This window comes from Coregonus lavaretus, assembly GCF_964263955.1.
Source record: "Coregonus lavaretus genome assembly, contig: HAP1_SCAFFOLD_347, whole genome shotgun sequence".
NCBI classification, from domain to species: domain Eukaryota; kingdom Metazoa; phylum Chordata; class Actinopteri; order Salmoniformes; family Salmonidae; genus Coregonus; species Coregonus lavaretus.
Window position 1 is genome coordinate 332,446 of NW_028162446.1, and position 14,483 is coordinate 346,928.

The following is a 14,483-nucleotide window of genomic DNA, read 5'->3' on the forward strand; positions in this document are numbered from 1 at the left end:
TCTGGCCACTCTTCCGTAAAGCCCAGCTCTGTGGAGTGTACGGCTTAAAGTGGTCCTATGGACAGATACTCCAATCTCCGCTGTGGAGCTTTGCAGCTCCTTCAGGGTTATCTTTGGTCTCTTTGTTGCCTCTAAGATTAATGCCCTCCTTGCCTGGTCCGTGAGTTTTGGTGGGTGGCCCTCTCTTGGCAGGTTTGTTGTGGTGCCATATTCTTTCCATTTTTTAATAATGGATTTAATGGTGCTCCGTGGGATGTTAAAAGTTTCTGATATTTTTTTATAACCCAACCCTGATCTGTACTTCTCCACAACTTTGTCCCTGACCTGTTTGGAGAGCTCCTTGGTCTTCATGGTACCGCTTGCTTGGTGGTGCCCCTTGCTCAGTGGCGTTGCAGACTCTGGGGCCTTTCAGAACAGGTGTATATATACTGAGATCATGTGACAGATCATGTGACACTTAGATTGCACACAGGTGGACTTCATTTAAATAATTATGTGACTTCTGAACGTAATTGGTTGCACCAGATCTTATTTAGGGGCTTCATTGCAAAGGGGGTGAATACATATGCATGCACCACAGTTCCGTAATTAATTTTTTTAAAGTTATTTTTTTCATTTCACTTCACCAATTTGGACTATTTTGTGTATGTCCATTACATGAAATCCAAATAAAAATCAATTTAAATGACAGGTTGTAATGCAACAAAATAGGAAAAACGCCAAGGGGGATGAATACTTTTGCAAGGCACTGTATACGCCCACCTAAACATGTATTTATTACATATTTGACCTCTAACCCCATCTTCAGGCTAATTCTGGTGGACAAGATGAGTTTACCAACAGACTAGGCTACTATTCAGACATCAGGAAACACCAGCAAATCATCTCTGTTGGCTGAAACACACATATTTAATTTTAGAAGACTGAGACAAGTAAAAGATACAGCTGTGTTACAAAGAATGACATCATCATTGCACAGGAAACATAGTAGTTATTCCTGTTGGTCAAAATACCACAAAACAAAATGGAGGACATACTTTATAGCTTGAGTGCCAGATCTGTTTGTGCTATCATGCCATGCCACTCATTGCTATGCCAAGTATATTGTCTTGACAATTACAGCAATGGAGTTGGCAAGAGCACAACCAGAGCTGGACCAGGCTACATACTTAAGGCTGTAAGAAAAATACTTTGACATCAGAGAAAGGCGTTAGGGACAGATTTCGCAGCTAGAAATTGAGAGCAAATACCTAAATCGTTTTTTTCAAAAATACAAATTATACAAAATGTTAATGCAATTAGAATAAATTAAAATTCCTTCATATAGCTTATTCAAGTACATATCTGTGATTGTTCCAGATCATTTCAGCATATTCTCACGATACTTTAAATTCAGTCAGCTTTAGTGTGAAAAAAAGATTTATAAGTCATAAAAGTAAAGGGTCGTTCAACTGAAAGATGATCATGTTGAATAAAGAAAGAATATTCAAACATAATGCTCCTTCTAACAACCAGTTTCTGGTTTTCAAAACATATATATTAATTCACTGTCAAACAATGTAGGGCCATAGTTTTCCAATGACAGATTGGCAACTTCTTCACATTTTTAAGGACAGGTTTAGAGTTTAGAGACAATATATTCCCCAAGATTCTGACATCAGGGTGGATACAATTTTGTATAAAAAAAGTTAATAACATATACTTTTCCTTGCTAGAGGAACAACCTTCAATTTAAAACACCTAAAAACTGCTTCAGCAAATGATTGGTCTGAGTAGAAGTGCAATTGTGGAACAGAGTTGGTACATTAGTGAGTTAGTACAACATTCCCCCCCCCCCCCCATAGGTCTGAGTAAATCATTTCTAGCAAACAGACATATTGATTCTTTACAAAGAAATAAGAAATCAATTTGACCACAGATAAAATAGTCCACATTGGCCCATATAGGACCAAATTAATAAATACCATAACAATGCTGTACTTTCACATGCTTGCTCCATTCTCATGCCAGAACTCAAAACATTGAGCCATGCCACCACTAGGTGTCAGCAGAACCACTACTGTAATATGATCATTATTTTGTACATTTTAACATTTTAGTAATTTGTAAAACATACATGTATCCCATAGACTGTATAGATGTACCTAGCAACAGCAAAAGGCTGCTCTAACAACTTCGGCCATTTCCTTCATGTCCAAGGATAGAGATAAATACTATTAGGAGTCAATAATGAGAGCATGCCTTTACCAATGCACATGGCTGCATCCCAAATGGCTATCTATTCCTTACATAGTGCACTACTTTTAACCAGAGCCCTATGGGTCAGTTAGTGCACTATATAGGGAATAGGGTGCCAATTTGTGATACAACCCGTCTGACCATGCTTCCTCTCAATCCCAAAAAGAAAAAGTTCCAAAGAACGCATGGTTTGGTTTCTTCAGTAAATGAAACCCATTTAGCAAGGGTCTGGGACATCACTGATGGAGGCAACTTACGGTTGAAAGTCATCCATTCTCACAACAATAGAAGGATAGGATAGCCCTTGTTGTCCTCGGTCTGCACTTTAACGTTTTAGTAAATGGAGTGTGCTCACCACCATATTTCAATGCATTGCCTAAGGAATAAATCCTAACTTCCATTTAAGACAAATGTCCACTTAGTCATGTACTGATGTCAATGTGAGACTAAGTGAAAATTCTACTTAAGTAGAAGTTAGGATTTGCCCCTAATTGAACCTGCACTATATCGACACAGATCCTTATGGTCCCAAATCCAATATTACAGACAGTCACCATAGTAGGTCATTGGGTCAGTAGGTTCTAGTACATAACCAAAAGGCAAACCAAAAGGCTCTTCCCTAATATTTACCCCAAATATTTGAGAGACTTTTGTCATTCGAGGTGTTAATGTTTCACGTTCTGGGTCGACTATCAACAGAAAACAAACAAAAAAACTCTGTCAGTTAGTTAATGATTCTCCTTCCTATCTGCCTCGTGAGGTCACAGCCACGTCATGGTTAGGAGAGATTCCCTTTTTTAGATTCTATGTCAAATAGACCAACCACCCTTATCCAAAACCAGAAATCAATTTGAGCAAGAATCATTCTAAAGGGCTAGGCTAACCTTCTTGTGGCTTTTAAATACACTTTTAGAATACTCCAAATAGGAAGTACCACAATATAAAACAAACATGACTTCACCTCACGAGAACTTTATCTCTGGCACTGCTTTCCTAGAAGTGAAATGACTCATGAACTGTTTTAAGAGGTATAGTAAAGGTGCTCAGAGTCGATTCGGTTGACTTGGTCGTGTCAGCAGTAGCAGCAGCATTGTCGTAACCTTAGACACCAGAGGAGGCTGGTGAGGGGAGGACGGCTAATAATAATGACTGGAATGGAGTGAATGTAATGATATCAAACACAAAGAAAACCATATGTTTGAATTGTTTTGATACCATTCCATTCATTTCGTTCCAGCCATTGCTATGAGCCCATCCTCGGATTTAAAGTGCCACCAGCCACCACCGATTGTAACCATAGAGACGGAATTCACAGTTGGTTTACGAGTTCACAGCACAGACTCAATGGCTTCCGCGGTCTCCCTGGGGGACTGGTCGCCCGCTGAACCCGGGGTTTGATGTGTGACGAGCGGGGAGGTCTCCTCGTCAGCCTGGGTGTTGGCTACCGCTTCCACCAGAACCTCTGCTAGCTCCTGGTCCAGTTGTTGTTGTTTCTTCATCTCCTGTTGGTTGATGTGGTGGAGGATCCCTGCCCCCAGGGCGTCTCCCTCCACGTTCACTACGGTGGTGGTGCGGTCCCTGCACACACACACACACACACACACACACACACACATACACATACACATACACATACACACACACACACACACACATACACACACACAGATGTACCCACACAAACAATTTATTAGGATACTTTTTGTCAGAAGCTAAGCAGTATATCAAGTTTGATATGATGAATCAGGAGCTATCTTTGACTGTTAGCATACATCTAAGGTAACATTACCACAGTTGATAAGATGAATCAGGAGCCATCTTTGACTGTTAGCATACATCTAAGGTAACATAACCACAGTTGCTATGCAGAACACATCTATTTCAGTACAGGTCTACTGTTAGTTTATGTTACTGGAATTAACGCCTGATATTTTGATATAGCAGCTGGCCAAAATGACTGAGTGAGTACATTGGTAAGAGTGTGTCTATGTGTGTGCTTGTGTGTGTGTGTCCATGTGTGTGTACAAGAATGTGTCTGTCCGTGTGCGCGTGCGTGTGCTTGTCTGTGTGTGTGTGTATGTGTGTGTGTCTGTGTGTGTGCGCGCTCTATAGATTCTCTATACTATACAGGTGTTACTCACACGATCCAGTCGACGGCCAGCATGAGTGACAGGTCGTTGGTGGGCAGGCCGATAGCCTCCAGGATGATGGCGATGGTGATGATCCCCCCGGCTGGGATGCCCGCTGCGCCCACACTGGATGCTGTGGCTGTCACACTGTGGGGACAGAGGCAGAGTTATAACCTCCACTTGAGGACAAACAGCAACACACAGCAGGCTTTACTAATCCTCACCAGAGTTGATGCATACTTTACAGCCTGCTACACTGCTACACGTAACCTTTGCCGTTTACACTTCCAGTGTAGCAGTTTAAAAACCTACTGTTTTCACAACACTCCAGTGTAGCAGATATGTCAGAGCCAACCACAGACATATTATATTTCATTAGTCAACACACCACCCACCAAGCCAACCTAGGGAATAGAAAGATGAACTCCCGTGGTACCAGAGACAGCTATACATGCAGCAATGGATATACAGTGCATTCGGAAAGTATTCAAACCCCTTGACTTTTTCCACATCTTGTTACGTTACAGCCTTATTCTAAAATGGATTAAATAAAACATTTTCCTCATCAATCTACACACAATACCCCATAATGACAAAGCGAAAACAGTTATTTTTTTATGTTTGCAAATGTATTACAAATAAAAGACAGAAATACCTTATTTACATAAGTATTCAGACCCTTTTCTATTAGACTCGAAATTGAGCTCAGGTGCATCCTGTTTCCATTGATCATCCTTGAGATGTTTCTACAACTTGATTGGATTCCTCCTGTGGTAAATGTAATTGATTGGACATGATTTGGAAAGACACACACCTGTCTATATAAGGTCCCACAGTTGACAGTGCATGTCAGAGCAAAAACCAAGCCACGAGATCGAAGGAATTGTCCATACAGCTCCGAGACAGGATTGTGTCGAGGTACAGATCTGGGGAAGGGTACCAAAAAATGTCTGCAGCATTGAAGGTCCCCAAGAACACAGTGGCCTCCATCATTCTTAAATGGAAGAAGTTTGGAAACACCAAGACTCTTCCTAGAGCTGGCCGCCCGGCCAAACTGAGCAATCGGGGGAGAAGGGCCTTGGTCAGGGAGGTGACCAAGAACCCAATGGTCACTCTGACAGACCTCCAGTGTTCCTCTGTGGAGATGGGAGAACCTTCCAGAAGGACAACCATCTCTGCAGCACCCCACCAATCAGGCCTTTATGGTAGAGTGGCCAGACGGAAGCCACTCCTCAGTAAAAGGCACATGACAGCCCGCTTGGAGTTTGCCAAAAGGCCCTAAAGGACTCTCAGACCAAGAGAAACAAGATTCTCTGGTCTGATGAAACCAAGATTGAACTATTTGGCATAAATGCCAAGCGTCACGTCTGGAGGAAACCTGGCACCATCCCTTCGATGAAGCATGTTGGTGGCAGCATCATGCTGTGGGGATGTTTTTCAGCGGCATGTACTGGGAGACTAGTCAGGATCGAGGGAAAGATGAACGGAGCAAAGTACAGAGAGATCCTTGATGAAAACCTGCTCCAGAGTGCTCAGGACCTCAGACTGGGGCGAAGGTTCACCTTCCAACAGGAAAACGACCCTAAGCACACAGCCAAGACAACGCAGGAGTGGCTTCGGGACAAGTCTCTAAATGTCCTTGAGTGGCCCAGCCAGAGCCTGGACTTGAACCAGATCGAACATCTCTGGAGAGACCTGAAAATAGCTGTGCAGCGACGCTCCCCATCCAACCTGACAGAGCTTGAGAGGATCTGCAGAGAAAAATGGGAGAAACTCCCCAAATACTGGTGTGCCAAGCTTATAGCGTCATACCCAAGAAGACTCGATGCTGTAATCGCTACCAAAGGTGCTTCAACAAAGTACTGAGTAAAGGGTCTGAATACTTATTTAAATGTCATATTTAATTATTATTATTTATTTATTTTTGCTAACATTTCTAAAAACCTTTACTTTGTCATTTAGGGTATTGTGTGTAGACGTATGAGGGAGAAAAAAACAACATTTTAATCAATTTTAGAATAAGGCTGTAACGTAACAAAATTAGAAAAAGGCAATGGGTCTGAATACTTTCCCAATGCACTGTACTATATAATGTCCCTTCTAACCAAGACTACATGTCTAAAACAAGAAAGATTCATCAATATATACAGTGTATATACTGCATGTGATACTGTGGTGTTATTTTATGTATCATGAAGGTAAGTGTAGGGAAAGGTCAAAGGTAAAATAATAATATTAGTAATAAGCATGGATCTGTTGTAAAATTGAAAATCTATATGCCTTGGAGTGTTTATGGATTGAGAGCCAGTTGAATTCAGAGCAGAGATAATTATGTGTTTTTCATGAAAACTTCTGCAGCTGGTTTAGGAATGTGAATGACGTGATGGCTGTGGAGATAGAAGTAACAATGGAGCTAGTGTTTGCGTTTCTTTATGTTTATGACCTTATGACCTGACACATGGCCACATGCACATCATCTCAGGGGCTGGAGAGGATGATGAATGATAAATGTTGTATAATGTATTATGAAATGATAATGGTGAAACAGAATGAACATGTTTGATATTTTATAATCCAGATATATGTTTAAATAATGAATATAGACATTAAGGATATGATGTGTTATTTTACAGGGGTTTTTAAACTGAGGCCATGGGGTTGTTCTAGACATCTGGTTTGCATTTACATTAGTTTTTTAAGAAGGGGCTTTTGAGAAGGGGCCTAGGCACGCAGCCAATAGAATGATCGAATGAGAGGGTGGTACGAACTAAAAAAAAGTTAGGAATGTTTGTACATGTGGCTATAAAATTGAGCTCTTGGCGAAAAAGGGACAGTCTTTGTCTCTTTGGAAAAAGGCTCGGCTTTGTTTTTTAAATAAAGTCTAAATTCTTAAATTCACAGGCTCTGATGTCTTGAGAGATATTTTTGAGTTAATTATCTAGTAAAATGTTTCTACAACATAATTGGCGACCACGAAGGGACTTGATAGGGATCAGTGACGGTATGTATTTGCAGTTGTGAAACGGCTTGGACGGACCATACAAACAAAAGCGGCCGCTTTTAAAAAGGTAAGAAGTTCTTACTAAAATAGTATAAAGTTTGTGTGGTCCGATCCGGGACTCGGCAACATCTAAAGAAATACCAAGTAGGTCTCTCCAAATTTAAGAACCAGAAAGTTAGACACTAGGAGCTTTTGAATTTAAGAATACATGTTGCTGTTGTTTGTCTGAACCGTCTGTTCAATTGATTTGATTCATTTGATTCAGTTGATTCATCTTGCTGATTGCTCTGTCTGGGTCATTTGGACATGGGTGGTTGTACGGCTGGTTGAGCGATCAGACAATAACAGGTTAAGTCCTGCAGATACCGCTTTAGACGTTAATCGTCTTGAGGACTGCATAGGTAGGCAGAAATCCTGGGGTAATACCGCTTCTTTTTCTGTGTTGAGGAAGTGTAACAGAAAAATTAGGGCAGAATTGACAGGTCACTTAGGAAAGTGTAGTATAAATAGAAATCTTGTGGATACCGCTTTGGGGGGCTATAATTAGCATTCCATTGGCCTGAACAGACAAGATTACTTACGGATACCGCTCTGATGATAAATTCTTTGTTAGAGGTCTGTACGGGTAAGTAGTGAATCATCCTGTGTTGTGATGATGTCAATATTATGTAGGGTCTATCAGGAAAAAAGTTAGGTCATCCTGAGTAGGTGAACGGGTTAAATAGCTACAAGGGCTTCCAAATTTTGATAAAGTGTTATATATAGAGTAGGTCTGCTCATCTGTGTGAGTGAGAATATAATATTAAATCCTGTAAGTAGATAGTCTTTCTGTAAGGAAGGGAAATCTATTTGAGGTTGTTTGAAGCTTCTGTCTGATGGAGAAAGGGTGTGCCCAATCACTTAGGAAAGAGAAGAATAAATGGTGCGTGGGTATTCATTGACCAACTGAGTGTAGAAAATTCACGTTACCAGGAGGGGTAGAATAAATCCTGTTGGAGGAACAGGTCACGTTTATTGGTATGGTCATATGACGTCTATGCATTGTATTTTGATACATCTGTTAGGGTATGTTTGGACGATATATTTAGAAACGTTAGAGGTAATGCAGTATTATGATAAATTGACTACGTAAAATAATAAAATTATAGGTGTTGACTTGTTCAAAAACGTAGGTGGATGTGGAAATGGGAGAGAGTACATAGGACATGTGGTAGAATTAAGCATAATAATAAACTATATATTATTTCAGAAGCAGATATATAATTCATTTGGTTAGGTTGTTAGATCTGTTTCCAAATCAATGAATGTGGGGTTTGACTTGTTGACTGCTAAGTTGATTACGTTGAGCGTGTGAGAACTGTGTCCTACAGAACTATTTTCTGATAAAGTGTGGTATGTTCCAGATACTAATACTACTGACTATTATCATTGGAATAAAAGAGGATTAACTTGTCATTTCGATAAAGCATGGATTCTGCATCGCTGAACAGAGTCTAGGTTTTCTAAGTATAGTTTAGCTATTGTTGGGATGTGAATAGATTTTACTAAAAGCATGAATTAGTTTCCGGTAAAAAGAGAGTCATACTTGTTTGACTGTATCGAGCTGAAATAGTTATTTAAATAAATTTTGAATAGTTGGATGGAAAACATCTATTTGACAAAATTCTAATTGTTATTATTTTATTCTATGGTTTGCGTCACCAGTGGTGTATGCGAATATTTGGTGAATTGTAGAATCATAATGTATTTTCATTACGTGAACTAGGGGATGCAAAGAGCTTTGGTTATTATGCTGAGTGAATAAGCACCCATTTATAGTGGGTTCTAGATTTATTGACTGAACAAACGTATATTTTAAACAAAAGTAATGCAATAGGCTACAATTATAACATTATCAGAAAAGGGCGCTATACGCTTATCTGTGGCTGTAGCTCAGTTGGTAGAGCACGGTGCTTACAACGCCAGGGTTGGGTGTTCGATTCCCAAGGGGGGCTAGTATAAGTAAAGGAATGTATGAGCTCACGAATTGAGTGTTGTTTGGAAAGAGAGCATCTGCTAAAATGTTAATGGAGAGGAGACAACGTGGTAGTAATTTTTAGTCATTGAATGAGGTTTTGCTAGATTAAACAAATGGCAATAGTGGGATATGTCTATAGATACATTGGATTGGGATAAATTGATTATTTAAATATATGATGGTAAACTATAGCAAGTGTTTGGTGTTACTTGTAGCTTACATAGCAAGGATAGTTAATTCATTCTGTAATGGCGGAGTGATGGTTTAATTGTGTGGCTATGATTTTAGTTGATTACAGGAGAAATAGGATATAGTTTGCTACGCATGGAGAAGTGAATGTCTTATATGGTAATAGATATATTGAACCAAACATGACGTTACTATGGCAATTTAGGATGGTTAATGTTGTTGAGTGGGGTTTTTAAACCCTATGATAGAGGTAAATGCAGAATGCTGTTTGAAAGTGGTTTTATTTCGTCTGCTAGGAAAAATTGAAGAATTTCCATTTTTTCTCTGTGGATGTTAAACTTGCTGAAACATGAGAGCGCTATAATGGACGTTATGGGTACGTTAGGTGTACGGGGATCGCGTGGTTTGTGGGAGGTCGTGGAATGGTATCGGCAGGAGATTGCTAGCTGGTTAGCGGTGAAAGCTAGTGTGGTTTTCGTTGGGTGATGTCATTTGCTCTATGAACTGGAAGTAGATGCTTTGTGTGGCACTGGTGGAGCGACGGGTAATGGTACTTTTATGGTGAAAGTTGTCAATGTGTGCAGAGGGTCCCTGGTTCGAATCCAGTAGGGGACAGAAAGCAAATCTTTTACATTGATGTTATTGATGTGGATTACTGGTTTCGTTGATAACATTATAGGGAAGATGTCCTACCAATCTATGTCGAATAGGATAACATAGTAATTGAAATAGCATATTGGTGAATTGGATGTTTTATTGGTTTATATTTAGGAGAATGAGAATATGTTATTAGGTAGTATTGCTTTGTGGAGACGATTAACTAATGAAGAACATGTCTCGATAGTTGAATAAGGAACGATATTTGATAATTGATCATTTTATTATGACATTATATTGTTTGTTTAAACAGCAGTGAGTTATGATGATGTTTTATTACTTCAGATAATGATAAATTGTTTATAGTACATTGAACCTGGGGAGGTAGTTGTTGCTGTTGACTCGATGGATTAAGTAGACATCTTTTTATGGGTTTTGGATTATGAAACAATAAGTTTATATTTGGGGAAAAAAAAAAGAAAACATCGATGCAACAGTTTGCGACGTTTAAATTACTAAAAAGGGGTTATAGGTTTATGATGTTTTGTGTGTAATTACTATCTTTGGATTGATGATTATATGTTAACGACATGTATACTTTCTCTTCCAGGAACATGGGGATTTCTTTATTGGGAGGTTAGAAAAGTCTGTAGGCTAGGGTGGAACTAGTTAGTAAAATTAAGTAGTTTTATTTTTAGGTTGTCATAGGGAGTTACAAAAATAAATAAGGCCTGGCCATTTTTGTTTGGTTATTGTTTTACTATATGGTGTTCAAATAACCACAAACAAACTACTTAGTATGAAATGTTAGTTGTATAGGATTTTTATTTCTATTTGGGGTTTTTTGACAGGATGGAAGTGAAATATCTTAAAGGGGCATACACATGTAAGGGGGTTATTTACTGAGGGATAAGTAAATATGTATGATTTATTTTGAAAAGAGCTGTAATAAGGAATTACAACATTTATGAAAGGTTTTGATGGTTGTTAGAAGTAGTATACTATAGGATGAAACAATTCATTGAATGATTTCAATGACCTCTGAAATCTGTCCTGGCTTTATAGTGTGATCTGATCAACCGCACTATGAATTCTAGAGGCATGCTGAATTAAGGGGTTAGATAAAATAAGGATAATTGTGAAGAAGTTTACAAGTTGGAAAAATCCTATATATAAATTAGTCTAAACAGGATAAGGATGTAGTGAGAGAGTTAGTCCTGAATGAGAAGTATTCATTGAATAGTGTTATGGAATACAGTTAAGTAAAGATATGCTCAAGGGTTGTTATTTTAAAGTTAGTTATTATTTTAGGTTTGATAGGCAATATTGTTTTGTTTTGTTTTTGTACACATAAATCACGATGTGATGTATGTGTCCAAGGGGGGAAGTTGGATTTATTAGAGGTTTTAATGGTTTATTATGGTTTTGTGGGGAAATATGCAAGGTGTATTAAGGATGTAAGCAGTAGTAATAGTGTGTTATGGGTTAGGTTAAATCATTTTTGTTTTTGTGATAGGAGGCATGGTGTAGAGGTGGACTACAACAAGCTGGAAGCAGGTGTGCTTCATAATCTCAAGGCTTCTTTTGACGGATGAGAGGACATGAGTAGCATATTGTGTCTCACCTAACATAACAATGTTCTTAAGATTTTATTTTCATGGGTGAAGATAGCTATGTCCAACTGAGTAGGATAATCTGAGTATTTTCTGTGCCCTGGAGACTATGTGATGGCAAAAGACTACAGAAGAAAGAGCTGGAAAGGTGTTGTTGGCTGCCTTAATGATGGTAAAACTGGTGGAGACAGATACTAAGATTAATGTTTTCCACTATAGGAGTGTTCCAACCTCAGCCATTGGGTAGTATTGTTGTTTTTTGTGTGTGTCTGTGCTTGTGTTTTTGCAGCAGTAACTCTGAGTTTCCTTATGAGAAGGCTGATAGAAGGACACTTTTCACAGACCGATGTCGATAGATTGAGAGGGACTTTGGCTGATCCGGAGATCCTAGTGATGGGGGAAGGTTAACAACAGAAGTGACTTACATATTGTTGTCCAGGTTATACCAACGATGGTACGGATAGAGGGGAGTATTGGGTATCATCTTAACCATTGTACCAGAGTGAGGGAACTGATGATTGAGAGATTCCAGATCTCCAAGATGCACCAGATATCCTTATCATTGATTTATATGTATTTGACTAGTTACCTGAGAATAAGGGGAATGGAGTACTGATGATAATAATAAAGAGCAGAAGAACAAGACATAGAAGGGATATAGACAGGAGTAGAATGTAGATTCTTGCACAGGCAGGAACTATAACTAAAAATACAGGAAGGGATCACTATTAAAATACTAGGGTTAAATAGTATTGGTGTGTGAGAAACTAGCACAAAGAGTATGGGGAAGTCACATGGGGTAGGGTGACCTTAAGATAATGAAAGAAAGAGACAAGTGAATCATAGACATAAGGAGAACAGTCCAAGACTTAGATAACCAATTTGATGTAGTATTTGGTGTTAGATTTCCAGGGGAAAGTGTTATTAGAAGAGAGAAGTATAAGCAAGTGTTCGAATAGGAACAAGGAAAGGGAAACTTAATGTCAAATAGAGTATAAGAAAAATATAGGAATGTTACAATAAAACAATTGGGTTATATAATTTGGGAAGAATTCAAGGGAAAATGTGAAACATAATGATTTGTCATGTAGATGATGTTACTAGGGATGTTTTGGATTGGAAATTAACTCAACTGAACTGTTATGATCTGTCCTTTCCTGAGGTTACAACGGATGGTGTCGTAATGCATTGCAGAGATCAATTGGCTCAGAACGGTGTAAACCTCAATAAAAACCAAAAATCCTCTACTTGGCTGAAGAGGAAACAACAAAGGCGTTGAAGATGTTCCTGTCCGACCCACTTCTGCATCAAATCAAAGCAATATACTGGGTTGCACATGGACAAAACAGGATGAGGGTGGAGGTGTGGTGGTTCAGGTGTGACATTGGAATTGGGACATTGCTATTGGAAATTCAAGATGAACTATGAACAACATAATGAAGAATAATGAAGACGCCAGAAGATTGAGTGCCGGTAGAGGAAGGAGTGTTAGTTGAGGTAGTATGTTGATTAAGGAGGTATTATACACTACTAAATTTATAGTAATTTGGACAATGCATTAGGGTACTGATCTGATGTAATTCTTGTTATGAGGAAGGTAATGCTAGAATTATTATAACATACATGTACATTCGGCCAGTATTGATGGGCCAAGGTGAGAGTTTTAACTTGAATGATGGAACAAAGGTGACTAATTAAGAATTGTCATTTTAAGTTGTTTTGGGTAATTCATTTGATTATGATTATAAATTATAAGTGGACTGACTGATCTGAATAACTTATAATATTAATGCTTAGTGATGTTGACATGGCAATTAATTGATTAGATATGGATATTGATTATTTTGATTGTTATAATACTTGTGATATGAGTAATTAATTTTTGTATTGATGGGACAATATTATAATGTCCCAAAGGGGGGATATGTGGTGTTATTTTATGTATCATGAAGGTAAGTGTAGGGAAAGGTCAAAGGTAAAATAATAATATTAGTAATAAGCATGGATCTGTTGTAAAATTGAAAATCTATATGCCTTGGAGTGTTTATGGATTGAGAGCCAGTTGAATTCAGAGCAGAGATAATTATGTGTTTTTCATGAAAACTTCTGCAGCTGGTTTAGGAATGTGAATGACGTGATGGCTGTGGAGATAGAAGTAACAATGGAGCTAGTGTTTGCGTTTCTTTATGTTTATGACCTTATGACCTGACACATGGCCACATGCACATCATCTCAGGGGCTGGAGAGGATGATGAATGATAAATGTTGTATAATGTATTATGAAATGATAATGGTGAAACAGAATGAACATGTTTGATATTTTATAATCCAGATATATGTTTAAATAATGAATATAGACATTAAGGATATGATGTGTTATTTTACAGGGGTTTTTAAACTGAGGCCATGGGGTTGTTCTAGACATCTGGTTTGCATTTACATTAGTTTTTTAAGAAGGGGCTTTTGAGAAGGGGCCTAGGCACGCAGCCAATAGAATGATCGAATGAGAGGGTGGTACGAACTAAAAAAAAGTTAGGAATGTTTGTACATGTGGCTATAAAATTGAGCTCTTGGCGAAAAAGGGACAGTCTTTGTCTCTTTGGAAAAAGGCTCGGCTTTGTTTTTTAAATAAAGTCTAAATTCTTAAATTCACAGGCTCTGATGTCTTGAGAGATATTTTTGAGTTAATTATCTAGTAA

At 38.5% G+C, this 14,483-nt stretch overlaps 1 protein-coding gene and 1 long non-coding RNA gene across 3 annotated transcripts in view; one reads left to right on the forward strand and one right to left on the reverse strand.

Annotated features, from left to right (window-relative positions):
* Positions 1-2,468: 2,468 nt before the first annotated feature.
* The window catches only part of slc1a4 (solute carrier family 1 member 4), a 32,146-nt gene continuing 20,131 nt past the window's right edge, over positions 2,469-14,483 (reverse strand). For both annotated transcript variants that reach the window (XM_084193961.1, XM_084193962.1), the window contains exons 7-8: positions 4,380-4,514; positions 2,469-3,816 (exon numbers count right to left, since the gene is read on the reverse strand). In XM_084193961.1, the coding sequence (XP_084050087.1) occupies positions 3,567-3,816; positions 4,380-4,514 (385 nt within the window). In that variant the 3' untranslated portion in view covers positions 2,469-3,566. The remainder of the gene's footprint in view (positions 3,817-4,379; positions 4,515-14,483) is intronic.
* LOC311119235 lies at positions 6,592-14,436 on the forward strand. Its single transcript, XR_014611927.1, has 2 exons — positions 6,592-7,435; positions 12,947-14,436. It is a non-coding gene; the product is annotated as an uncharacterized lncRNA (long non-coding RNA).